This window comes from Astatotilapia calliptera, chromosome 12 (assembly GCF_964374335.1).
Source record: "Astatotilapia calliptera chromosome 12, fAstCal68.1, whole genome shotgun sequence".
Taxonomy (NCBI): Eukaryota; Metazoa; Chordata; class Actinopteri; order Cichliformes; family Cichlidae; genus Astatotilapia; species Astatotilapia calliptera.
The window spans coordinates 19320828-19345583 of NC_137433.1; the positions used below are offsets into that span (position 1 = coordinate 19320828).

Sequence of the window (24756 nt, forward strand, 5' to 3'; positions counted from 1 at the left end):
TGCCTGCCGTTGACCAGGAACAGGCCCCATATGTAGCGGAAAGCTGCCATGTTGTTTGTTTTCAGTCGGCAGGCTCTGGTTCTCTTGTCATCAAAGTGCAAGAAATGGCGAATATCTTCAAATCTACAAATTGACATAGTGGCCTTGTACAATGGGTTATGCAGAGGACTCCCAAAAAACACATAGACTCGTACATCCCAGTTCTTCTCACTTCCTGCAAGAATGGTCAATCAAATGAAGGCCAGGAGCTTATGTTTGATTACATTTTTCCACTCTTTTCCCCTGTCTGTGGCTACTCTTTGTGCCTCCATGTTTGTGCATGTCAGCATCTCTTCTATTATATTATCAGACATGAACATCTTCCATGCATCTCTTGGGGAGACAGTACTAAACCCAGGTGCAAGCCCTGGCCAACTATTCAGAATATTGTGGCTTGGTGTTTTAGCCTGGCTGGGAGGTAACTCTGCCCAGTAAGAGCAGTAAGAGGAGCTCATTCTGTTAGACACAATATCCATTTCCTCTTCAGAGGACTCATCAGAGGACTCCTCTGTACCAGACTGGCATTGTTCAGTGGCAGGACAATAGTCATCTCTATATCTGAGATGTCAGATTCTGAGTCAGTTCCTTCAATGGGCTCTTCATCCCATCCATCCTGGATATTTGTAGGGCAAGGTCCACAAGGATCCTGGCTGGCCTCATAGCAGCTATGTTGGATATTAAAAAAAAATATAAACATCAGAAAGGAAAATGTTTGAAATGCACAGGAAACTATAAATCATGTATGTTGCTGTGTAAAAATTAATTCCTGATTCATCAGATTTGTAAGTGGGACAGTCAGAGCTGCTAAGAATTAAAGGTTCATAGCAGATTCCATAGGAACTGTTTGTGGAAGAGCGGGGTAGTGATACAAAAACTGCAATTTTTTTTAATTAATGAAAAAATAAATAGAAATGCAAATGGCCTCATGTTACAAACATATATTATGAGGAATACTTTTCATTTTAAAGATTTTTTTTTTCTCTGTTCCGTTTGGCTCTTTTGCCATCAGAATTGTCGTCTAAAGGCAAAGAAAGATGCCCAACGGATTTACTTTACCAAATTGACCATCCCAGCCTTGCCGTAATGGTCCATTTGATTCACCTTTTATTGTTTATTTTATTTTCACTTACTGAATACGGGACAGACTTGACTGGGGGAAAGAAGGGGAGAAAGAAAGAGGGAAAGAGAAACAGCTGAGAAGAGTGACGGGGGAGAAGGGCAAAAGACAAAAACCAACAGAATGAGCAGGGAAAAAAAATGCATATATCGATCACCTGGATCACCTGCTGAGAAAGAAAAAAGAAAACAAGCAGAAGAGAACAAGAGTAATAGAATAAACAACATCACAATGATATATGGGAATATGACAGTAAATACTAAATATTAAACATTATTGTGCAGCACATAAGATCAACAGAACACAGTGTGCTTTGAGGTAGGAGCCAAAAAGGGTGTCGTTTGTGGGTGTGATCACCCGTGTGTACACCTGTGAGCATGGACGCACTTGTTTTTTTTAAAAGGTTCCTTCATGTAATGATCTGCTAGAGGGTGTGGGGGCGTCCTCCAGGGCATGAAGCAGGTATGGAGGAGATCAAAACTCCAGACATCCAGAGGCCCCCAGAACACAAGAGACCAAGGAAGACCAACAGAGGGGCAGCTGCGCCACTGTCCCAGAAAGAGCTGAGGAGAGTCCCAGATGAGGGCTCACTCAGCAGCCGCGGAGCAGAAGCCAGGGGGAGTTGCAGTGACATGCCCGTGAGCTCCGCCGGCAGCCAGCCGTGCCTGAGTGACCGAGCCCCAGGCCAAGAGGCTGGGGGCACCCCACCTCCGAAGTGGCCCGAGCGAGCCCAAGGCTCCAGGCCCCGATAAGCGGCCGCCAAGGAGTGAGCCGGTGTGTACCTGGACGCCCATCCCCGGACACAAAGAACCACCAACGCACCGATGTCTGAGGGAGTCCGCCACTGGCAGGGGAAGTGGTGGTAGGGGGAGATAGGCCTCCAAACCTTGGAGGGCCTGAGATGTCCCCAGAGAAGTGGCGTCTGACACCCAACCTGACATATAGACACAGACATACAGGCACACACATATACAAACATCCATTCCCACCCTCATGCTCTCATATGCACTTACTCCACACTCAACCAACGTGGAGACAGACATAAAGAGACGCTGTACACACGATCACACTCCCCAAGCTTACTCTATTAACCGGGTCTAGGTACCCTTGCCCCTGGAGGGGGGAACTGCACCCAGACCCAGGTGGTGTTACCCTTTTCCCTGCGGTGGGGGGAGGCAGACTGCCCCCATTTTAAAGATTTTTAAAGAAAAACAACCTGTGGGGTCAAAACCCACGGGTGCATCTAAAGGTTAAGAGCACCGGATAATAAAAACGGGAAGAAGCCACAAAAATTCAGAGTTAATGAACCAAAAGCAAATCCTCAGACAAAGCATGTGATCCAAAAGAGTTTTTACATTTTACAGTTATGTTTTTACTAACTGGTGTGACTGTTACTGTGATCCATACTACACCACAAAGATCATTAAAATTTCCCTGCTATCGAATACACAGAACCTTCTGGATAATCACAAGCAGGTTAATTGTCTAAAGTTTTGCTCTGTCCTTTTTTCTCCTGAGAGAAAAGAGTTTTTTGTTGCTTTTTTTTTTATAAAAAGTGGCAAAGGGGGGCTGATTTACAGCTTCTACATGGTGATGGGCTGAGGGGAGAAGGAGTGGTCTCAAACATGCTGGGCTACAATAAAAGGCACTTGTTTGGACCTCCGAGGACCCCAAACTTTCCAGTAGCACCACAGGCGGCTGCTGAACAAACGGAAAAAAAGGAGGGGATAGCTGATTAGTAGAAATTGAAAGAGAAGAAAAAGCGCTCAGCTTTCTTTAAATATTTACATTATAGATAAATTACATTTTTAACTTTTTGCTAAAGGAACACTTTTTGCAAAAACTAAAAAGTGAGAGAGAAAATGATGAGGCTGCTGTGCATCACTATAGTCTGCTTGATCCTGGCTGGCAGTGCGTACAGTGAAGAGACGATCTTAACAGGTAAGATTTAAAATGATGTGAAATAGTTTAACATGCCCAAGTGTCTGTATGTATGTGTGATCTTTTATAAATGCATGATGTTGCATCAATCGTGTGCATGCGGGGGGATGAGCTGTGCAAGAAGCCTGAGCAAAGTGGTACCCCATCAAAAGCTTGTCTTATAACGGTGTCGTTGTAGCAGCAGGTAACAAACACATCTCTGGAGTAACGCTCACACAGACACAGTGTAACTCAGCATTACACTCACTGATGTGCTGCACACAGACCACCCCAGCACGAACAGGCTGGTGAATAAATTACCCTTGCCATTCATAGGGGCTTCCTACCCACTCTGCTGAATGAGTAATACCACTGGTTGTCCTCCTAAAATAGGTCACAAGTGCTGCAGTGGATTAAATTGGGCTGGTAGTGCTTGTCCCCCTTTTTGTGGATGTAAATGCGGACTTTAATGTGATTTATGGTGTTGATTTTTTTTTTTAACTTTCTGACACTATTTGTTCCAGACACAAAATGAAAACTTAGAGAAATCTTTCCAAGGAGCCCCTGCACTCCATCATAATGCTGTTGTAATTTCAAATTCACAGCTTCCTACAGAATGACACCATGAGATGAAGCTGCTCCCAATAAAACACAGCTAGATCTAGTGCTGCAGAGAAAGAAAAAAGGGAATTGCTGGAGATGCCCTCATGTTATATGTATTGACTGATATTTAATGTGCTTTCAGCAGCTCTGCAAGCTGACTCAGTACGTCAAATTAGGAACGTCTCAGCTGTCTCTCTTCCAGGAGCAGAGGAAACGGCTTATTTGTTGGGACAAAAATTTCATTCTATGAGGAGAGCTTGTATTTTTTTTGTCATTCAAACATTTAAACATTTGCGGGTGATGTCACAAGTGTGTGTTTATGTGTTCATTTATATGATGTCATTGCCTGAAGTATGTAAAAGCATTTGCTCAGCCCAGGCCAGCTGCGTTGTTCCGTACAGTATATTTTTTCGCCACATGAGCTGTGTATTCTCCCTCAGTTCTAGGGGCGTTGCCTGTCCTTATACCTACTGACTCACTCTGCCACTGGGAGCTTTTGGAAATCAGCCCATGGTAGCAGGCAGCCTGACAGGAGCGGAGTTAAGATTAATGACCCACAGCCAAATGTATAGAGCCCCATGCTGAACAGCGGCCAAATGACTCTGTCTTTTCCTGTGAAGTAATAGTCTGTTAAGTCTAATGCTTACTGTGGTTGTTGGTTACTGAAGCCTGGCCTGGTTGCTACTGTGGTAGAGTGGGGAAAGGGGCTTGGCTGCAAATGAGGCCTGGGGTGAGGAGAAGATGTGTTTAGGGTAGGAGATGAGATGTTCGCAGAGGCACGTTTTTGGTGGTATTGATCCTGTATTATTAAGCTCAACAGAAATTTAACAAATCACTCTGATGGAAATCTATGGTGCGCTTGTACCGAGGATGTGCGCACACACGTTTTTTGTGTTTGCACTTGTTTTGCATGACAGAATACAGGAAAGAGCTTATTGGCATACGTGTGTAGGAGTTGGCCTGCTGTGTTTATCCCAGCTGCACTTGTTAATTCTTTCTCCATATTGACACAAGTGGGCCAGCAACATAAGAGAGCGACACTTTGGGATGTTGTAAAGCATTGCTCGCTCTGCTAGAGGGTGTGGCATTTTGTGCACAAGGAGATATGAACATGCAGACTGTTGCTCTGCAGAGTTTCATCCTTTCAAAGAGATTTTTAATGTTGATTGTTTAGTAACTTCATGCAGGAAAGGCTCAGGGGTTACACAGTATACAGTATAGTAAGAGCATAACATGATGCATGGGGCACAGAGTGGACCTGGATCACTGTAAAGATCATTTCCACTTCAGTGTTGCAAAGAAGCAGATGGTTCCAATCACTTGCTAAAACCACCTTTTACACAGTGAGACTGAACTGTGCTTGGTAATAAAATGGCAGTAGGTCTTGGCTGCAGCTGCTAAGCTTCTTTTTATTGCCCTACACATGTGTTCATTTATGTTTTGGGGTTTTTGGGGGTTTTTTTGTTTTGTTTTTTTGTCAACTGCTGCACAGTTGACGAAAGTGTCAGTCATAATGGTTCCCTATTATTTGACCACCAATAATTATGACAATTTGGAACCACCTTGGGCCTCAGAGGGTTGCAGACGGTTGGAGAATGGCAAAGAAAAGAAAGGCTTCCCTCTCTTCCCAGAAGGATTACTACCCGCAGTAGGCTGTTGCTTTATATGTGCAGCATGTCTCGCATGGCCAGGGCCACAGTCTCCTTTGGGATGTCTGTCTAGTGGTAACTGCAGGAGCAGGAGAAATTCAGGAGTTGCTTTAACATGCATCTGTCTCTCTGGGATTGTAACTGTCAAGGGTGTAGAACAAATAAAAAGACAAATTTATTTACTGTGCCTTCGTTTAACATCATCCCAAGCAGTTCATACTTCAGCATTCACTGAATTGGCTCCGTCCTCCTCAGGGTTACAGCTCACACAGAGGCTCTTGATTTAACATTCGAACAGTGTTCTCACGAGACACTACAATGAAGCCCTTTACTCTGTTTTCTAATAATTTCAGACATCACTGTTGGCTGTAATTACATCTGGTGAGTCTGTGTTGATGTCAGCACTGCCCTTACCTCTGCCAGTTCAGTCATCCTGGATGCCTCAGGTTTCAATTCTACTTTATGCACAGCGTTACCCATGCAGAGTGTTTACGAGGCACAGCGAAGCTGTGAGTCATTTCTCTCTGACAAAACGGGCAAAGACGACTCTTGTCCAGACACTGGCAATTAGCAGCGGCAGAAGTGTTTTTCCCAGCTCATAAAATACCTGGCGTCTCGGTGACCACTCAAGAGGCAAGTGAGGCAATGGGTGTGGTGATTTGGTAATAGAGGTAGTCACTGGCATGTGCAGCCTCATGAAAGAAATGAGAACATAGAGTTTAGAGTGGCATAAGGTGAGACTGAAGGGTAGATTAGGTCTGTCAGCACTGCCTTTGCTAATTAATTCTAATGATCTGAGAACCACTGAAAGAACTCCAGACACACTTCTACTGTGTGAACCGGGACAGTTTCGGCAGGCGTTTGACGAGAGGTTCATTCAGTGTCACTCCACTGTGAGTGTGTGTGTTCTGAGGGAAGGTTGTGGTTTGAGCAGAGTCAAAGCCACTGTCTACTTTTATTTCCTGTAATAGCCATGTGGGAAATGTTTCCCGCTGAAGAGCCAGCGACACAGTATTCCAGTCATGCTCAGGTGTGGCTGCTCAAAGTGAAAGGCCTTCAACATGAAAGCTGCATCCTCAGTCAGAAATCAGAAGCTGACTGCAGACTTACATGCAGATCGTCCATACTGAGTGAGTGAGAAAAGACACAGAGTAGCGCCTATACTTTTTAATGAGTACCTGAAACTTAAAGAACAAGACGGGTTATTTATGAATATAATAAAAAAGTCTTCTGCGGTGCTTCTTGCCTTACCTCACTTATGTTTACACGTTAGATTGTTAAAAGGTTAAACTGCGGTGTGTTTATAGGTTGAGGATAGGGGCAGGGGGTGTCAGCGGTGCTGTCTACATGCATTTATCTAGTGCTTGTTATTGTCTGGCACAGACAGCCCCCACTCTCTTTCCTGGCTGGGGTCTTAACTAAGCAAGCCCTGTGAGGTCTAAAGATAGAGGATGGGAACCGGTGGTGAGACACAGATGACCTGTCATTTTGAGTTAAAGGCTGACCTAGCTTGGACAGGAAAGATAGAGAGGGAGTGCACAGAGGAAATAAGTAAAAGAAATAATGATGACAGCTAGATTCTGTATTTTGTCAACAATATTTTCTGCTCTCTTTTCCCATTATTTATGTGCCTGACACACTTAACACAAATCAGATGTAGTGGATGAAAGAAAAGCACTTCATTTTGTGGGTTAATGCTGAGGAACCAACGGCTTATAAGTGCAAGTACTGACAACAGCAGGAAGGAGACTGAAAAAGGATTATTGGCTTTCAGGGCTGAGGACTGGCCGGTGCCCAATATTACATTTAATAAACCAAACAGACTCCAGACTCTTCACTGGCTTTGTGTGATGTAATGCTTCAGATGTCACACTGTGTATTGTATATTACAATAATACAAACATTATAGACATGCCAAAATACGTAGCTGTTTCATTAACAAGGCAAACAAAAAAAAGGCAACAAGGAGAAGTTTAAAAAAGTGTTTCTACAATTTTTTCCCCCCTTTTTTGCATTGAAAATCATTACATAAAAATGTTATACAAAGGGTTTTTGGTTTTGGTTTTTTTATCCAAGTATCATAATTCTAAACAAGAGCAGAAAGGTTATATCATATTTCTTCTTTTCTAGTCAAGGTTTCTGCTGAACTAGGTGGCAACATCACCCTGCCTTGCAGGATCTTGTCCTCAGACACGGTGTCCTTTGGCAACAACGGACACCGGATAAAATGGACAAAGGTGGAAGATGATGAAGCTCTGAACGAGGATGTGCTGGTTAAAATGGGACCACACATAAGGGCCTATGAGAGCTTTGAGGGCCGTGTCTTCTTGCAGAACCTCGACAGTGAAGATGCCTCTTTAATAATGACTGAAGTCTCCATGGACGACAAGGGAAAATATCACTGTGACATCGACAACGGGATTGAAGATTCACTGCAAGAGGTTATCTTGGAGGTGCATGCTGGTCTGATGACTGGTAAATCCTGTTTTATTTTGTTTTGTTATTTTGTTTTGTTATTTTGTTTTGTTACTATTTCCATACTTACACTTTTTTGAAATTCATTTAATAATATATTCAATTTCATAAAAATAAAAAAATGGTATACGCTTGTTACCATGCAACATCACGAACGTATCCCCCCCTGAACGGGATTGTACTATATACATATATATGTATATTCAAGAGAGAAAAACCAAGAGAGACAACATTTGCTTTCTTCCTCATATTTTCATCTGATCTACTTCGTTCAGGTGTCGTGTTCCCATACTACCCTCCTTTGGGCCGATACAACCTGAACTTCAACAATGCCGTGCAAGCCTGTGAGGACCAGGAAGCTGTGATTGCCTCACATGAACAGCTGCTTGCTGCGTGGAAAGGCGGTTTGGATTGGTGCAACGCTGGATGGTTAAGTGACGGCACAGTGCAGTATCCTATCACCAAACCCAGACATCCTTGTGGTGGCTCCAACAATGAGCCTGGCCTCAGAACCTATGGACGCCAAGAGAAGATTAGGCAATTTGATGTGTTCTGCTATACTACTGCACTCAAAGGTCAGTTAATAAAAATGTCTCTGTACATGAAACGCAGTGACCACAAAGACTAGTACATTTATATAGTAGCACATCTGCTTGAATTATTTTGTCTTGTTTGCCTTATCTGCTGTCAGGTCATTTCTATTGGCTGGTCCAGCCTGAAAGGCTGACCTTCGATGAGGCTGTGGAGGCATGCAGAGATGACGGTGCAGAGATTGCCAAGGTGGGCCACATGTTTGCTGCCTGGAAGCTTGAAGGCTATGATCGCTGTGATGCCGGCTGGCTGGCTGATGGAAGTGTCCGGTACCCCATCTCCAGGCCGCGGAAGAACTGCAGCCCCACAGAAGAAGCAGTGCGCTTTGTTGGGTTTCCCGACAAGACAGTGAAGTCTTATGGCGTGTATTGCTACAAGCCTGATCAGTGATGGGTTAGATAGGTCTAAATAAGCCATGACCACCAAAGAGCAGCAAAAGCCACAACCAGTAAAATAAACAATGAAGCAGATAAGCTTTTGATCTAATCTAGCATGAACCCAGTACCTTTCTAAAGCTGTGATAACCCTAAAAATACATATATATACATACATGCATACATCTTATACCCTCCTAAGAATTAAAAAAATGACCTGTAGCTATTATGTTTTGCATTTTCCTATAGGTGGCTTTCATTGGTTTTACACAGAGTATTAAGTAAAGGTCTATTTTGTCAAAATGTGACTGATGAAACAGAGACAGAGAAGTAAATGGTTAGCATAATCTGACTACAGTTTGTGTCCTGCAAAACATGACTGGATTTGTGAAGTTCCAAATGTAGTGCAAATATGCACACGTGCAGTTGACATGTGCTGCTTTAAAGTCTGCAAGAACAGAAAAGTGTGACATTTTATTTTTATCGAGTTCGGCATTTGGGAATTACGTTAAATTTATTACAAACTGCTATGGGTACTTGTTACCCTGCACAAAGTGATCATTTGCATGTTGTTTGCTTTTAGCTTCTGAAACTAAAAAATTAAAAAAAAGCTTTTCAGACAGAATAGTTGTGATCAAAATATTTGCAAAGAAAATGAAGGTAAACGTTTTGGTCTACAACTCTTTTTGCTGTGAAAGCTTCAATTACCACAATTTCCAGTTACAGTCGGAAAGACCACTATAATCTAATGCAATGTATTCTTTTGTCCTAACAAAAGGTTTTTACTTTTTAATGATGGGTTACTGATAGTTTTTTGTTTGTTTGTTTGTTTGTTTTTTTACATGTGCATAATGTGCTTTTCAAGAAAAACTACAGATTAAGTTTCTAACACTAGTAGGATTTTAGCGGAGAAGTTAAACTGAAGATGTGATTTGTCCCAACACACGAGTGGCATTTCCTAGAAGAAATCTAATGTTACAGCAGTTAATATATGACTATTAAATGTGTGGTTGCACATGACCACTGATGGAGTTGCACATCTTCATATTGTGGCTATGAGCTGCTATGAGCTGCAAAATTTCAATTCGTATTTTGATGATCAATCACACTCACAGATGGTAATTAGAGGTGCAACAAAACTTTTCTAGAGATACAGAGATATGGCACTCACTGTAGAACACATGCAATAATGTGGTGATGCATTGTTTGTAATAATAAAACTCAAGTTGTCAAGGAAAAAACATTTTGTATCTTAGCACCTTGTACCTTTTCAAATGAAGCTGTTTGAAATAAAGAACACAACTCTTAAATCCATTTTGAATCATATATTCCTTTTTTAAAAATTGCATTCCTTCTTATTTTACTGGAGCAAAATCATGCAGCATGTGGAGTTGTTGAAGTTTAAGCAGGGACCTAAATGGGATTGTTTAAGTTGCCAAATTGGAGGCCATGAATTTGGCGTAAAGCCATGTCAACTGAAAGGACTTAAGATTAGACTCTCCCCACATTCATTTATTCTTTGCCATTTTTATCTTCAGTGCCAGGCTGCCAACCCACCACTAAGTCAGACAAAGGGAACAGTAGCACAGTCTTTAAGAGGCTTGTGGGAATCTCTGGGAACAGGGTCAGATTTAGGTGGATACAGCAGGGAAATGCTAGACAAATGTAAATGTGTGCGATCCATCTTAGGTAACTTTTTTTGGATAATGCAGCTAAAAGCAACAGCAGATATTTTTGAGGAATAAACTGTGTACATAAACTATAGATTTTTGCACTTGTATTATACAAAAGACTATATGCATGTATTTAAACAGCTGGCATCAAGTGAGCTGTTCTTTGGGCCTCTGTGTGTTTAGGCAGACAGTCAAATCAATGAGCAGTCTGTTGACTTCAAGCAGTCCAGTGCAGTGCACTAGTCTAGCTACATTCCAGATGCTTGACAGAATTACAGATATGCATGTATGGAAAATAAAAAAAACCCAAACATCATGGCATTAAGTGAATGGTACACTTTATTCTAAGGTGCCTGCTAAGCTGAAGAAGTCAGTAAGAGCTTGGGAGCATTTCATTTCCAAAATAAATCTAGAACTTCTGTTAAATCCCAGTGAAACTCAGGCCTAGGGGTTTTTGAGACATCTGCACTTCGTGAGGCAGGATTTCATCCAGGAGCAGCCATTAATCACAAGTCACGTCTCCTCTAACGACAGAGTTGGCACTCACAGAGAAAAACGCAGCTTAGCTTGCACACAGATTACAATGACCAACCTGATGTTGTTACTCAGGTAATGGTGCTTTGTGTTATTAGTAAGCAACAATGTGAACTCCAAGTGACTGCTGCATAAACAGGCACTGTGGGAGTAGTAGTGAAAGGTAATGTAGTCAAAAAGCTTCTGATTTTCCACACAGGGAATTCATGTGGATCCTTTATGCACCAGCATGTAGACTCAAGATGTTTTTCAAGAAGACCACTTTTACTCATGCTATTCACTAAAAAGAAAAGAGAAAAGCAGTGGGGTATCCTTATGCAGGTTCACAGTACTGAAGCATCAGCCTTTTCTGCATGGCATCACTTTTCCCTAATCCAGTTTTAGTTTGCTACAATTCACATTCACATTGCCACTTCCTATCTTCTCCCCTGGATGTACCAACTGTCTACCAACGGGCTTGCAGAGCATGTCTGATAGGTTTTTCTACAAGTGTGTGATGTATGTTTAAGACACCGCAATACTTTGAAAAATTGGATACTGGTATGATTTTCCACACAGTGCGATTCACATGAAGTTTAAATTCATCATTATATGCTTAGTGTCCATGAGTTGTGTGGGTGCTAAAAAAAATGAAACGTGATAGCAGAAAAAATCTTTGGTTCATGAGTAAGGCTGATAGCACTACCTGCTGGGGAAATCACTGTAGTGCACACTGCATCCTAAATTAGCTTTAGTGCAAGAAGACCCATGTTTTAAAATTTGTTCAACTTCATTACCTGGCTTCTGCAATTTTGCAGCACATTTCCTATATAATAAAAACTCTAATCATAATAAAGAAAAGTGTAATAAGACTGCTACACTATCAAAACATTACAAGAAGGACAAACTCTGGACTAATTAGATCTGAATAAGATCTGCAAAAAATCTGGTCAACAAATTTAATTTTGTAAGTAAATAATCTTTATTTTATTTCATTGGTGATTTAAAGCAGGAAAAACAACAGCTAAAAAACAGTTTTTTTTTAAATTCACAAACGTACCAACCATTCACATTGTAAAGTAATCTTTAAAAAAAGAAACACTTATAAATATAAAATCATATTATGTGCACATCAAGGCTAAAACACAGACAAATACTCAGACAACAAAACAACATTTCTCCTTAAAAAAAAATTCACGTCTGTTAATGTTACAGAACAAAATCGATGCAGATTATTGCTGATGTGTGTCTCTGAGTTCTTTGGTCCACTGTTGCCATTAAAGTTGAAAAAAAAAACAAAAACAAAGAAGAAGAAAGAAAAAGAAGAAGGCATGTAAATGGATCATATTGCTGAGTAATTACTTTTAGATTGTTAGCATGCAAATGTTGCCGGCGTCCTGGTGAACAAACAATAAAAACATTTAAAAAGAATCCCCGTGAGGCCCAAGTGACAGAATCATATTTCATCAGTAAAACAAGTAAAGCAATCAAGAGCAGCTTGAAAATAAATTATACGCATCTCTGCCTAAACAGCTGTTACGTTCAAGTCTTTCTGAGTGATTCACAAAATACATTCTCTCAATGACTGATCTTAATTGACCACAATAACAGAAACAATTTTTTTAGAAATCATACCAAAAGAGAAAAAAAAAAGACTTACATATAAGCTACCCCACAACAGATGACAGCAAGAGTCTTTGGTGTGTGATTATGCACAGCATTAGTTATATAAGTTATTGTAAACATGCTGTTGTGACTAATTAAAGGCTATGCAATGAACATATTTGAGCAGAAAATAGAGGCTTCTTGAGCTACACTTTCCTTTTGAAGTAGACGATAGTCATCAATTTCCATCTGTTGATAAAGGCTTTGTCGATAGGACTTAGAGAGCAATCTTTCATATTGAACTGTCTCCTACAAAAGAAAATGTCAGTTACATTTTTTAAAATCTATCTATAGAAATCTATTTATAAACATTTAGTCTGACATATATCTGATGACAGCAGGAGAGAATGAAAGGTGATAATTTGATACTAAAAGCTGCCATCACAAAGAAGCTGATAACCAAGCAATCAGTGAAAAACTTTCCCCAGACTTGTGATATTTTAATCTAGAATGTGAATAACTACTATACAGGAAACCTGTCAAACCATGTCAGGGTATAATTTGCCCCTTTATAGAATGAGCTATAAATTCTGGGAAAAGATCTGTATGTAAGAAAGTTTATAGCTCTTTGTATGCAACATAATGTTTAACTCATGCGATATGAGTTCTTTGCAAGCGCAATAAAAAGGAAGCCCAAATTAAAACAGCACAATATTAATGTTTACATGAGCAGTATAATCTCTTTCTTTCTATTAGAAAATGAACACTTGCATAGATTTTAAATAGCCCAGTTGATTTTAAAATTGACTAGACAACCATCATGAAAAAGGGTGATTTTAGTGTTTTTTTTAAGTATGATAAGAGTAGTTTTTGCTTTTCCAGTAGCCAGCTGAAACTTTTTTTAATCCACATTGGCATTATTATAAAATAGTGCCCCTTGATAAGAAAAGGTCTTGTATCTACATGTCTATAAAAGGCACTTTGTAAGATTCCATTGACAAAAACTGCAGGTTGTTGTTTTTTTTCTTTGATAAGTTTTCTCATGTGCTTTTTTTTTTTTTTTTGTTCTTTTCAAACAAGCATCTGGCACGTGCTCTCGTCTCAGGTGTGCCGTGTTATTTCCACTTATGTTCTATTTTGTGTCTCCTTCCTGGTCGGAGCTGATGACGAAAGTGGAAGGACTCATCTTGCCAGTTATTGAAGTTGTGGATGCTGTAGAGACTATTGTGCTGATGCCTTCTGATAAAGGTCCTCTGATAGCTTGAGGCTGTTGGGGGGGAAAAAATCCCATTTTAGCTCTCAAACTATAATTATTTGTCAAAATCTTACACATTGGATTAATGCTGAGTAGCAAACTCAGTAAATAGGTTTATATCTTATTAAATGCACAAAAATATATGTTGTTCTCTGTGCTTCAATATTACAATGAAGGTCAAATTTTGTTGTTGGCTGATCAGGAAAATATATTTTAGCCAATGAAAACTCGAAACGAAAAGTATTTATTTAGAACATAACCACAGCTGTTTTAAAGCAAATTATGAATTAATTAAGCATTAACTCTTTCACCCATAAAGATAACGTTGGACAACAAGAAAACATTTAATGACAAATTTTGAAAATTCAAAAACCATGCACTTCAGAAATAAGGGTTGCTCCTAATAGGCATCTGAGGGCAGTTAAATGCCAATGTATTAAGAAAATATGATAAATATTCAGGGCTGGGACAAAATGCAAAAAAGTAACAACTTATAAATAAATGCAAGCATAAAAATGTTAAATGAATAAATAACATACTAAATGTTATATTTTTTTTTTTCAGTTTTGGCACTTTTGGCACTCCATACATATCAGAGTAATGTCTATCTATTGAGAGCAACAGTGTGCACTTACGGTTCATGCAGCTGATTTTCGGGATATCCCATCGTCCATTCCCACGACAACGGATAGTTGGGACATGTCTCTGAATAAAGCCTATACGGCACTGGTACCTCACCAGCGAGTTGATCTCATACCGTTCACGTGTCTTCCCAAAGGAACGTGCATTCTCTACCACAGGAGGCTGACTACAGGCCACTGTAAACCAGACGAGACAAAGGCATTTGATAAGGAATTTTACATGAACTATGGGTTTTCATTTTTACCTTAAGAAATTTTTAAAAAGTGGATTTTTTGTTTGTTTGTTTTTTACCTGTGCCCTTCTTGCAGGTGAAAGTGAGGTGGTAGTTGCAAGGAACATCATTCCACTGACCATCCTCATGCCATATCATCACCACACAGTCCTCGCCAGCAGAGAAGAAGCTGTCAGGCTGGTTGGGCCTCCAGTTTTCATATTGCTAAAATAAGAGCAGGCAAGAGTAAAACATTACTGTTATTAAACTACATTCTAAGCCTAACAGCTTTGCTTTTTTATTAGTAAAATAGACACTATTTACAGACATTATCTATAGACACTCCTGTTGAAGGGTCACTGCAGCAGTAGCTCTTCATATTTGATTTGGCAGATTTTTATACCAAATTTCCTTCCTGACACAAGCCAAAAGGGAATAGTGTCTCCTCCCAAGATCGAACTGAGCATTTTTTGCTTGTTAGGGCAATGTGTATACCAATAGGCACTTGTACGGTAAAGGTTACCAAATCACTACAAATATTGTGCCTGCTACATATCTCGCTAGAAAAAAGTGAAGCCAAAATCCTTTTGTTTTTCCTTTTCCTTTTCATAATTGCAATTCTAATTACTGTCCACAAGAGGGAGAAAGTGTATCTTTATGTAGGCCAATTCTGAGCAAACCAGACTCAAAGGGCAAAAATGAAAGGTTTATAAAATGGGCTCATAAACTTTGTCCAGAGAGGAGCCATCTGCATTATCCTGCTGTAAATGTCACAGTAACCTACTATTTACACAAAAAATAAGAGTAGCTTGGATTTTATAGTCAGTGCAGTCTACACCCCTGATTCAGTATCGCATACTTGGCATGACTGGTATTCCGTGTAACAACTAATGTGTCTTTCACACAACAGAGTTTTGGGATAACGGACAACCATTAGTATGTGATGTCTTTTCATCATTAGCTGACATGTCAAGCGTTACGATTGTACATCTCCAGGAACAAAATTCCACAACAGCACATGTACCTTCATACATTAATACAGCATACACACAGCTGCAGTGCTGCGAGGCATTCGAGCTGGCATCGGTGCTACCTGCAGTCTTTCAGCACATTCTAGGTTCAAAAGCTTTCTTCAAAGCTGTGACAGACCCCCACCCCCCTCACCCCACCAATCATGCCTTGAGGCTCCGCTGCTCTCTCATTATGGTTAACAAACATGCTCTGACTTCCTGCTCAGCTTGCTTCAGGTTAACAAATGGCTGACCCATCAACTCCTCAGCAGGTCTGCATCCTCCTCAGAACATTCAAACAAACTTTGATCACCCACACCTAAACACACATCCGAAGATTTTCCAGCCTATGTGTTTCAATTCTCTATAGTAATTATTTAATCACTGGTCTTTTCTTTTGCCGTTGTAAATAGTTCACAGTTATTTAAAATCAGTCTTATTTATTACATTTAAGTCCACTAGAGGTGACCACCCACACAGACCCCCTGGGCACCCTCAATCCAGTGTATTTTTTTTTTTTTTTACTCATTCTACAGCTGAGCACAGGTGCTGTCCATCTGTGTGTCTGCCTGCTTTGGTGGCCTTTTTCCCTGGGTGGTTGCCTGTTGGTTGGGCCTGCTCATGAGTGTGGGGGATAAAGAAGAAACATACCTGTCTACGCCTGACAAAGTCCCCTCTCCGCTGTGTCACTCACACCTTCATCACCCCTCATTCTTTCAGCAGTGAAACAGCCTCCAGGCCTGTGCTTATCTTTTAACCCCCCCAGGCTGGCTCAATGCTTCCTGCCTTTCTCTGGGTCTGGAAGGGCATCTTTGAAGCAAGAACGTCAGTGTGTGCAAATCTTAAGCACACTATATATTGTATTTAGTTTCTTTTCTGTTTAGTGGACAGCAGCTAGAAGGACTATAGCAAATATTAACTCTAACTTTTAATTAATTTATTTATTTTTGCTTTGTGGAAGCTATTTGTTTTTCTACACAGAGCTCATACTCATTAAAAGGAGTTAAAATGAAATACACCATGTTCTCTATCAGATTTATTACCACAGCGGTCACCGGGGTGTAGTGACATGAGGCGGAGGAGAATGCGTCATGAGAACAGCAATGCGACTCCCAGAAAGGAAAGACCCTCCCTAAATGACTAAATCTGTCAACAGCATTGCGCATATTTACACTGCTCCGGTGCCATGTTTGTTGAGTCGATAATATGTAAGAAAGCATCCTGTCTTACCATAGGGCAACCATCAGTCCAGCGGAAGTCGTTGTCATACATCTTATCATTCAGGCCGATCCACTGGTAGTCCTGTCCAAAACCTGCCAAGTAAAACACAACCAGTTACATTCCTCAGTTGGCCTATTTCCATTTTAGGACTGGTAAGTCAGAGAAAGCAAGAGAAAGCCCAAGATAACGTGGATGTTTTCATTGCTCGAACCCTTATCTTGCATAGTCTCTACCCAAACACGTATTTGTTCTTGAGTTGGCTTTATGAGAGAAAATTTCCCATTAATTAGGTTTTTTTTTAAATTAAGTATCATCTTTATCACATTAATCTAAAGTATTGTTAATTATTTACACCTGTCGTGAACTTACGGTTGACATATTGTTGCTCCTCGTGGGACAGGATGCTTGTGAGATGAGCCCCGTTGATGCGGCACTCTCTCTCTGCTGTGTCCCAGTTTTTCCTCTGAGGGAAGTACTTGTAGCAGTGGCCTTGAAACTTATGCCAGCCGTAGTCACATGTTTCTGTATCTGATAGAAGACAGAGTGACAGAGAATGAGGTATACAGAAAACAGAAAGAGATGTGCAACAAATCAACAGACATGAAATAAACTGAGGAATAGACTTTAGCTCTTAATTCAATCCATGTATCAGTCTCACAAACTAACATTTATGGCATTATCTAATCTAGGCCTTACACAGGAGCAAACTGATCCATCAGACCTTGTGTTGGTGTATGTGATTCTGCATAAATCAGAAATGTGATAAACTAATGTATTAGTTCAGCCATAAACAGATCAGATTTATTTCAAACTCTGAAGCTTTACTCTGTTAATGGCATGTATTTCTAAACGTATACACTTTAGTATAGAGTCCGTTTATCCGTCCCCTCTCCTTAATTCAGCCTTGGAAGTCTAATACACAAAAACATAGGTATAATCTTTCTTTAAGTTCTACATCAAGTTTTTTTTTTTTTTGGCAAAACTTAGTCAGACAGCAGCTGTGTCTGAGTAAAATATCTGGGTGGGATTCACTGTTGAGTGACTAACAAAATTTAGGGTGTAGACACTGGTCAAGAGACATCACCCAAGGCACATATTGCCCTGGTTTCAGCACACTTGGTGTAAATATATGGTTCAACTGGTAACAGTAAAATAATTTTTTCTTAAATATTCCAGAACTCCCTTGTCCAGATAAACTTTTTTAAGCAAGAACTCAGAGACTTCATTGTATTTTCTAGTCCAGTAAAGTTGTCTTAGATGGAAATATAGTGATTTGAGATCTAGCATGCATTTACTCTGACTGGATTCAACTTGATGACAACAGGTCATATCTTTAAATACTAAGAAACTGAAATCTTTGGGAATTCAAGGGGTTTTGAAGTATGTTAGCTACAATGAGACACCAAAAAGAGACAGTAAAAAAAAAGCTGTGGTGATGAAATAAAGATGTTGTTGATTAGTCAGCTGACGCCTGAGGACGAGACGTCGATCAGCTGCATGCAAACAGTATGATTATATTTAATGTGGCGTGTCTAAACATTTTTGTGGTTCACTCAACTGAGTAATATGTTAAATGTCTAAATACATAGTCAAATATAAGAGGCTATAATGTTAACATTTTGTTTCTCTCTTATATGTGCTTAGCACTAGCTCAATTTGGATAATTGAGACCAGCCCAGAAATAACTGATGAGTTTTATTAATGGGAAAAATAATAATAAGAAAGAATCTAGAGAGAAAAATTGTTAAATTAATTTCAAACTTACCCTCTTCACAAAACAGCCCAGCATAGCTCGGGAGACACACACATGTGAAAGAAGACAAGCCATCGACACAAGTGCCTCCATTGCGGCAAGGGTTTGATTCACACTCATCAATATCTTCATAAGAAACAGACATAATCAATAGGAGCAGATGAGCAAAACAACTTGTAGTCCCAGAAATATTATGTTCTTTTAGCAGTGCTTCATGTGAGCTTTGCAAGAATTGTCCTACCTATTTCACATTGATGACCACTGAAACCAGGAGCACAGTGACAGGTATAGGTGCTGCCAATCCTCAAGCAAGAGCCTCCATTTAGACAAACATCCTCTGTGCATGAGTCAATTCCTGATGGCAAAGTAAAATAAAAGTCGAATTAAACAGAAGTTTATTGGAGTATTCGTTTTTTTTGCTCTATTTCAGTGCCAACTTAGAAGGAAACTTACCAGAAATCTCCATAGTCTCGCCAACAACAGTGTGTCCCAGATCAAATCCTCTATTAGGCGGTGTGGTTGTTTCCTCCTCTTTTATTGATGGTTTTCCTTCAATAACTGATGGTGGTGCAGTCATGTCACTGCCCTGTTTCTGGTCTTGCTCAGAAAAGGTTGATGGTGTGGTTGATGCAATTGTACCTAGCTGATTTTGCACCTGGGCTGGTGATACTGTCTTGAATTGAGTGCTGGTTGGTATTTCAGTGTAAGGAGAGACACCTATGTCACCTTTCCCAAACGTGACATCAACACCTTCCTTCTTTGAAGCTTCTGTAGCATTTACCTTAAATACTTTCTTGATTTCATCTGGAGATAGAGCCTGTTCTATACTGATGATCTTTGGTGCCTTTGTAGTCATCAGTTCATCAAATACATCATCAAAGCTGGGGGATGAAATCCCAGAACTTACAGAGCCACTTTCAGCCTTATCATTAGGGACAGAAGGTGACTCATCATCACCCAGCTTAACAACACTTGCTGTAGTCATGCTGTTTTCTTGGAGGGTAGAGACTGATTTTCCACTGATTGTGGTTGATGCCGTAACCATGATAGCTTCTGCTATTACCTTTGAGTCAGGTGTTTGAGCAACAGATGGTGGTGTAGAAATTAACACTGTATCATTTTCTAGTGTTTGGTTGTACAGGGGATCTGCTGCCACCACATAAGGATTTAGTGCTTCATAATCTGGTTGTGGATCAGTTAGACTGAGGTGAGTCGTTGCACCACTTGAGACCTGATCAACAGCTGGTTCAACTGTCCCATCTGCTACCGAAACACGGTCGTCTTCAGAAACAAAAGCAGGTGCAACTGTTGATACTGCAGTCTGGCTTGTGACATGATTAGCAAATACAGGGCGAGTTGTGGTCAGTGATATATCATGAGAAAGACCAGGGTTGGGGCGGTGTGTAAGTGTAATTTCTGACTTGGCTTGTTCAAATAATTCCATGGGAGTTGTCAGTGGTTGTAGAGGAGAAAGAGTTGAGTCCAACTGAATGACAACATCTGGCTGTGATGGTGTTGAGGGGACATTTGAAGTGGGTATTGTGGTGATCATTACTGTTGTCTCTGAGATAGCTGTGCTTGTTATAGCTGCATTTTGTGACTCCTTTGGTTCTGACTCAAAGGAAGTTGATGTATTCAATGACTCAATAGATCTGGTCACAGCAGGGGGCTGTGTTGCATGGGCTGCAGTGCTGAAGACCTCATGGGATGTCTGACCTGAGGTTTCTTCAAAAGATTCTGACTCATCTGTTTGGGAGCTTGCCGGCTGAGTGGATAAAGTGCTAGTAATCATAGTCTTCTTAACGGTCGACAAACTAGGAGTGACAGAGTCAGACCCAAAGGTGCTCAATCCCATTTCACTTGAACCTGCTGTAGAAATAATAATACTTGTTCCTGTTGATATAAACCTCTCTTCACTCTTCACTGGCGTCTTGGCATAACGTGAACTGTCTTCATCGGTTGAGGTGTCTCTCTCAGTCGATACTACAGCTGGCTTCTCAGTGGTAGAAGCAAGAATGGTAAGGGCAGGTTCTGTTATCATTTTGGGTGACTGGTCAGTAATTTCTGAAGTGAAAACCAACCCTTCAGTCTCAGTGGTAGAAACTGAGGACACACCTGAGGATGGAGTCCTTTTTGTTTCAAATGAAAATGAATAAGTTGCTTCACCTGAGATCTCTAGTGATGCGTCTACAGCGCTTGACACTGCAGGAGATCTTGTGTCAGTAGCTATAGTTTCTTCTTCTTCTTCACTTGGAGGTTTTGGAGTTGTAGATTCTACTCCAACAGGCTCCGCTCCTGTCCCCATATGAGATGAAGTTATAATAGCATGAGGAGATGTTTTCTGGATGTCACTGTCTGAACTACTTGAAATTTCCCCTTTCAATGTTGTGACTGTTAATGCAGTCTGGGCAGTTACAACCATAGCAGTGCTTAACTTCTCACTAGACAACACTGGGCTCACTGTGGCTGGTACATTTTTCTCAGAAGAGATGCCAGTGTGGGGAGTAGGCATGATCTCAGACCTGGCTTGCTCAGTACTAAACAGTGAAGAGGGTGTAGATGTTTTTTCAGTCATCCAACTTTCCAAAGATGATGCTGAAGGTTTCTCTGAGCTTTCTTGTGCAAAGTCATCAGAGTCACCTGAAGAGTCGTCATCAGATGTTTTACTGGTGGATTTCATTGTTCCAGGTTTAGTGGAGACTGGTGCGACAGTGACTGAAGGTTTAGTGGTTTGTGTGAAAACGGATGAACTTAAGGTTTTATCAGTTATGCCGTGACTTGTAGCTGTTAGAATTACGGGTGATGCTGTCGTATATTTTTCTTTTTTAACTGTGGTGACCACATAATCTTCACTAGTCACTAAAGTGACAGAGGTAGAGTCTGCTGTTTCCATTAACATTTGAGAAGAAAAAGATGAGGAAGTGGAAATCTCAGTAGTGTCTCCTTGGAATTGATCAGAAATTGGTTTGGTAGTCTCAAATGAGAAAACTTTGTGTGTTGTTGTAACATCATAGATTTCTCCAGAGCTTGACTGAGTGGACACGGAAGTATCTTGTGTGACCTGCGCCAACCTTGTGACATTTACTTCACTTGATGTTTCTTCCGAAGAAACGTCTTTCACAGGTGACGATTCTGAAGTGAACAAGTATTCAGAAGATGTTGAGGCTGATGATGTATCACTGGCTGAGGTTGGTGTAGGACTCAAAAATGTGTCACCCACAGTCCCTGAACCCTCTGGTTCTTCTGTAACTTCCAGCTTTTGAGTTATTGTAATTGCTGTGACACCCCCAGCTTCCTCTGTCAGAATAGTTGGATAAAATGAAGAAGAGGGAACCACAGACATCGTATCTGCATCAGTGATTGTATCATCTTTGGTAATAAGCTCTGTACTGTAGCTGTCTTCTCTCATACTATCTGTAACTCCAGAGAACAGTTTATCTTCCTGTTGTGTATCCTCGATGAATATGATAGATGTGCTGGTTGATGTTTTGGATGCATCCAGAACTATGGTCGGTGTTTGTTCAGTTAGTCGAGTCTTGGCTTGGCTCCTGTCGGGAGTAATAATCTCAACTTGTTGATCTGTAACGCTGTGATATATAACAGTGGGAACTGGGGCAGATGTTGATGTAAATTCATCTTGTTTATGCTCACTGCTCAAGCTTTCTGTGCTGAAATCAACAACAGTGTGATTATATATTAAGGCATCGGTTGTATGGGAGGGCAGGGCTGTAGAGGGGGATTCTGTTGTGTGTTCAGCCACAGCAACCTCATCTTTCTCAGTGCTTGAAAGGGGATGATCTGTTGCTGGAGTAATTTTACTTTCCTGTGAGAAAACCCTGTTATCAGAGGTTGCTGTTGCTGTAGCAAAACCCTTGGTTTCACCTGCTGTTTCTGAAAATGTGGCAGTCTCCATCACTGAAGGCTTTAGGGTGAACTTCACAGTGGTTTGGTTGCCGGAACTCTCTACCTCTGTCAAAGTAAAATCTGGTTTTGGTGTTGATTTTTTACTTGTGATTGCATATTCTGTTGATGTGTACGACTTCTCTGTGGTGTAGAGAGAAGCTGCAGGTGCAGTAGATTTTGGAACATCAGCTGTTCCACTTTCATTAAGTCTTTTTGCTGTGCTTGTTGGTTTCTCTGTGCTGAAAATGGAATGGCCTGTACTCTCTGTGCTAGTAACAGATGTACTTTCATGAGTTGCTCCTATTATTCTTGGTTTGGTTGTGGGTAGAACTGATAATCCTGTGTCTTTTACTGTAATAAGCACGTCAGTGGTATGGCCACCTGGGTCACTATCTTCTGGAAACACTGAATTTATAACCGCTGAGGAAATTGTACTATCCAAAACTCCAGAACTCTCCCTTTCAGGTACTCTTGTGGAGGATGACCCACTTGAGTCATCGCCTGACCACTCATCTTGATCGGTGACTCCACTGCCCTGATCAGAAGTGTAAATCTCAGGGCTCATCATGCTTGGAGATTGAGTTGGTGATATAAATTCTTTGGTTACCTGTGTACTAGACTGAGGTGAAAATGCAACACTGACCATGTCAGATGTGCTCCGAGTCTCATCTGTTTCTGTCTCATCTGTTTGCACTTTAAATTCCTTGTATGGTTTTGTAGCAGTTTCAATTAATATCCCTTCACCAGATCCATCTTGACTTGATTCCAAATCAAAGTCTTGAGGGAAGCTGCCAGAGTTGTCCATGTCATTGTAGGCAGAGGTCATCATTGGGGTAATACTGGGTATTGCCATTGGCCGAAATGTTTTGAGTGTATAGGGACTAGATGTGGCAGTTGTAAATTCTCTATCACTTGAATGCTCTTCCCCAGTGAATACAGGTGTGTTTGATGGACTAAATGTTGTTACTGCTAGGGTTGCTGATTCCACAGAGGGCTGTTCAGGTGCTGTTTCATCTGTGTATGTTGATGTGTAATCTCCTGAGAAGTCTGGGTCGGGAAAATGACCTGTTTCTGACTCAAACTGAGTAGTGGCAGAAAACAGAGGAGCATCTGTAGACTGCCCGGTCATGAACTCATGAGGTGAAATCATTGTACTGTGAGTCAAAGTTTTCAGGTTTTCAACTGTTGCTGTAAAGGATGTGTGTGTTCTTTGAGAGTCACTGAAAGTAGTTGATGGTGCTGATGTTGATGTTGTAGTCATGAAATCAAAAGAAACAGTGTTCCTTGTTGTTACCATCTCTATTGTTTCAGTTGAAGTTGTATCTGAGAAAGAAGATAACGTAAACATGTCTACAGTTTGGTCAGTTAATGTAAAGGGTTCAGGAGATAACACTGTGTTGTCAGTTAAGGGGTAAAGCAAGGTTTTCTCTGGGTGACTAATTAATGGAATCTCAAGTTCTGCGACTGGACTTGATGTTGGGGCCATTGTGCTGAGCGATGAAAAAGATGGAGGAACTGCATTGACAAAGGCCGGTATATGGGTTATCTCATCATGCGAGCTCCACTCTTCAGTAAAGGAGTTAGTTTCATCTCTTGCAGTTGTGGTATAGTATTTGTCTGTTCCAGATGACATCGCATCTGTATCAACATGTTGTGTTACTGCAAGTGATAGTGGTATTGACTCCACAGTGCTGGATACAGATGGAGATACGTCACTGAAAACAGAGCTTGCATTCAATATAGCTGTGGTGTCATCACTTGAACGTTCTACATCCATTGGAGTTGTGTCCGAATAGGTCATTGTCTTATCAGTCAAAGGAGAAACAGAAGTCTTTTCTGTCTGATCTGAGAGAGCACTGGAGTAAACATCAGCTGGAGTTGCTGTTGACTTCTCCGTGGTGAACTTTGCGGAAGCTGTGGGAAGTGCAGTGAGATTTCTGATCATTCCAGGCGTCTGATCTCCTGAGCCCTCTTCTGTTGATGTCAAAAAAGAACTTTCCTCTGGTGTTAATGAATATTCATCGAACTTGCTTGTGGTGACAGATTTTTGCGTACCAGATGACACTGATATTGGCTTCTGAGTACTGAAGACAGATGAGGATGAAGTAAAAGCACCTTTTGAAGTATCACTTGAAAGCACTGTTGTTGTTATGATGCTTGAGACTTCAGGGAAAACAGTAGTGCTGTCTCCAGAAAAATCTG

The 24756-nt window shown here is 40.8% G+C and overlaps 2 protein-coding genes across 2 annotated transcripts; one reads left to right on the forward strand and one right to left on the reverse strand.

Moving 5' to 3' along the window:
* The first annotated feature begins 2811 nt into the window (after positions 1 to 2811).
* Positions 2812 to 10082, forward strand: hapln1a (hyaluronan and proteoglycan link protein 1a). Its single transcript, XM_026188487.2, has 4 exons — positions 2812 to 3097; positions 7459 to 7803; positions 8079 to 8378; positions 8495 to 10082. The coding sequence occupies exons 1-4, from the start codon at positions 3019 to 3021 to the stop codon at positions 8782 to 8784; spliced, it is 1014 nt and encodes a 337-aa protein (XP_026044272.1). The 5' UTR covers positions 2812 to 3018; the 3' UTR covers positions 8785 to 10082.
* Positions 10083 to 11917: 1835 nt separating this feature from the next.
* LOC113033389 (uncharacterized) lies at positions 11918 to 24435 on the reverse strand. The gene is made up of 8 exons (XM_026187132.2): positions 19105 to 24435; positions 18893 to 19006; positions 18664 to 18777; positions 17268 to 17426; positions 16908 to 16990; positions 14748 to 14892; positions 14450 to 14632; positions 11918 to 13826 (listed from the first exon to the last, which is right to left on the reverse strand). Exons 1-8 carry the CDS (start codon positions 24353 to 24355, stop codon positions 13675 to 13677), a joined length of 6201 nt encoding a protein of 2066 aa, XP_026042917.2. The 5' UTR covers positions 24356 to 24435; the 3' UTR covers positions 11918 to 13674.
* Positions 24436 to 24756: the final 321 nt, after the last annotated feature.

Bases quoted from the DNA above. Each gene is read 5' to 3' on its own strand.
- hapln1a (XM_026188487.2), top strand. From the start codon at position 3,019: ATGATGAGGCTGCTGTGCATCACTATAGTCTGCTTGATCCTGGCTGGC. The intron at 3,098-7,458 runs GTAAGATTTAAA...CTTCTTTTCTAG, and splicing joins TGAAGAGACGATCTTAACAG to TCAAGGTTTCTGCTGAACTA. The intron at 7,804-8,078 runs GTAAATCCTGTT...TACTTCGTTCAG, and splicing joins GCATGCTGGTCTGATGACTG to GTGTCGTGTTCCCATACTAC.
- LOC113033389 (XM_026187132.2), bottom strand. From the start codon at position 24,355: ATGACCTATTCGGACACAACTCCAATGGATGTAGAACGTTCAAGTGAT. The intron at 18,778-18,892 runs GTAGGACAATTC...TTTCTTATGAAG, and splicing joins TGGTCATCAATGTGAAATAG to ATATTGATGAGTGTGAATCA. The intron at 14,633-14,747 runs GTAAAAAACAAA...TCTGGTTTACAG, and splicing joins CACCTGCAAGAAGGGCACAG to TGGCCTGTAGTCAGCCTCCT.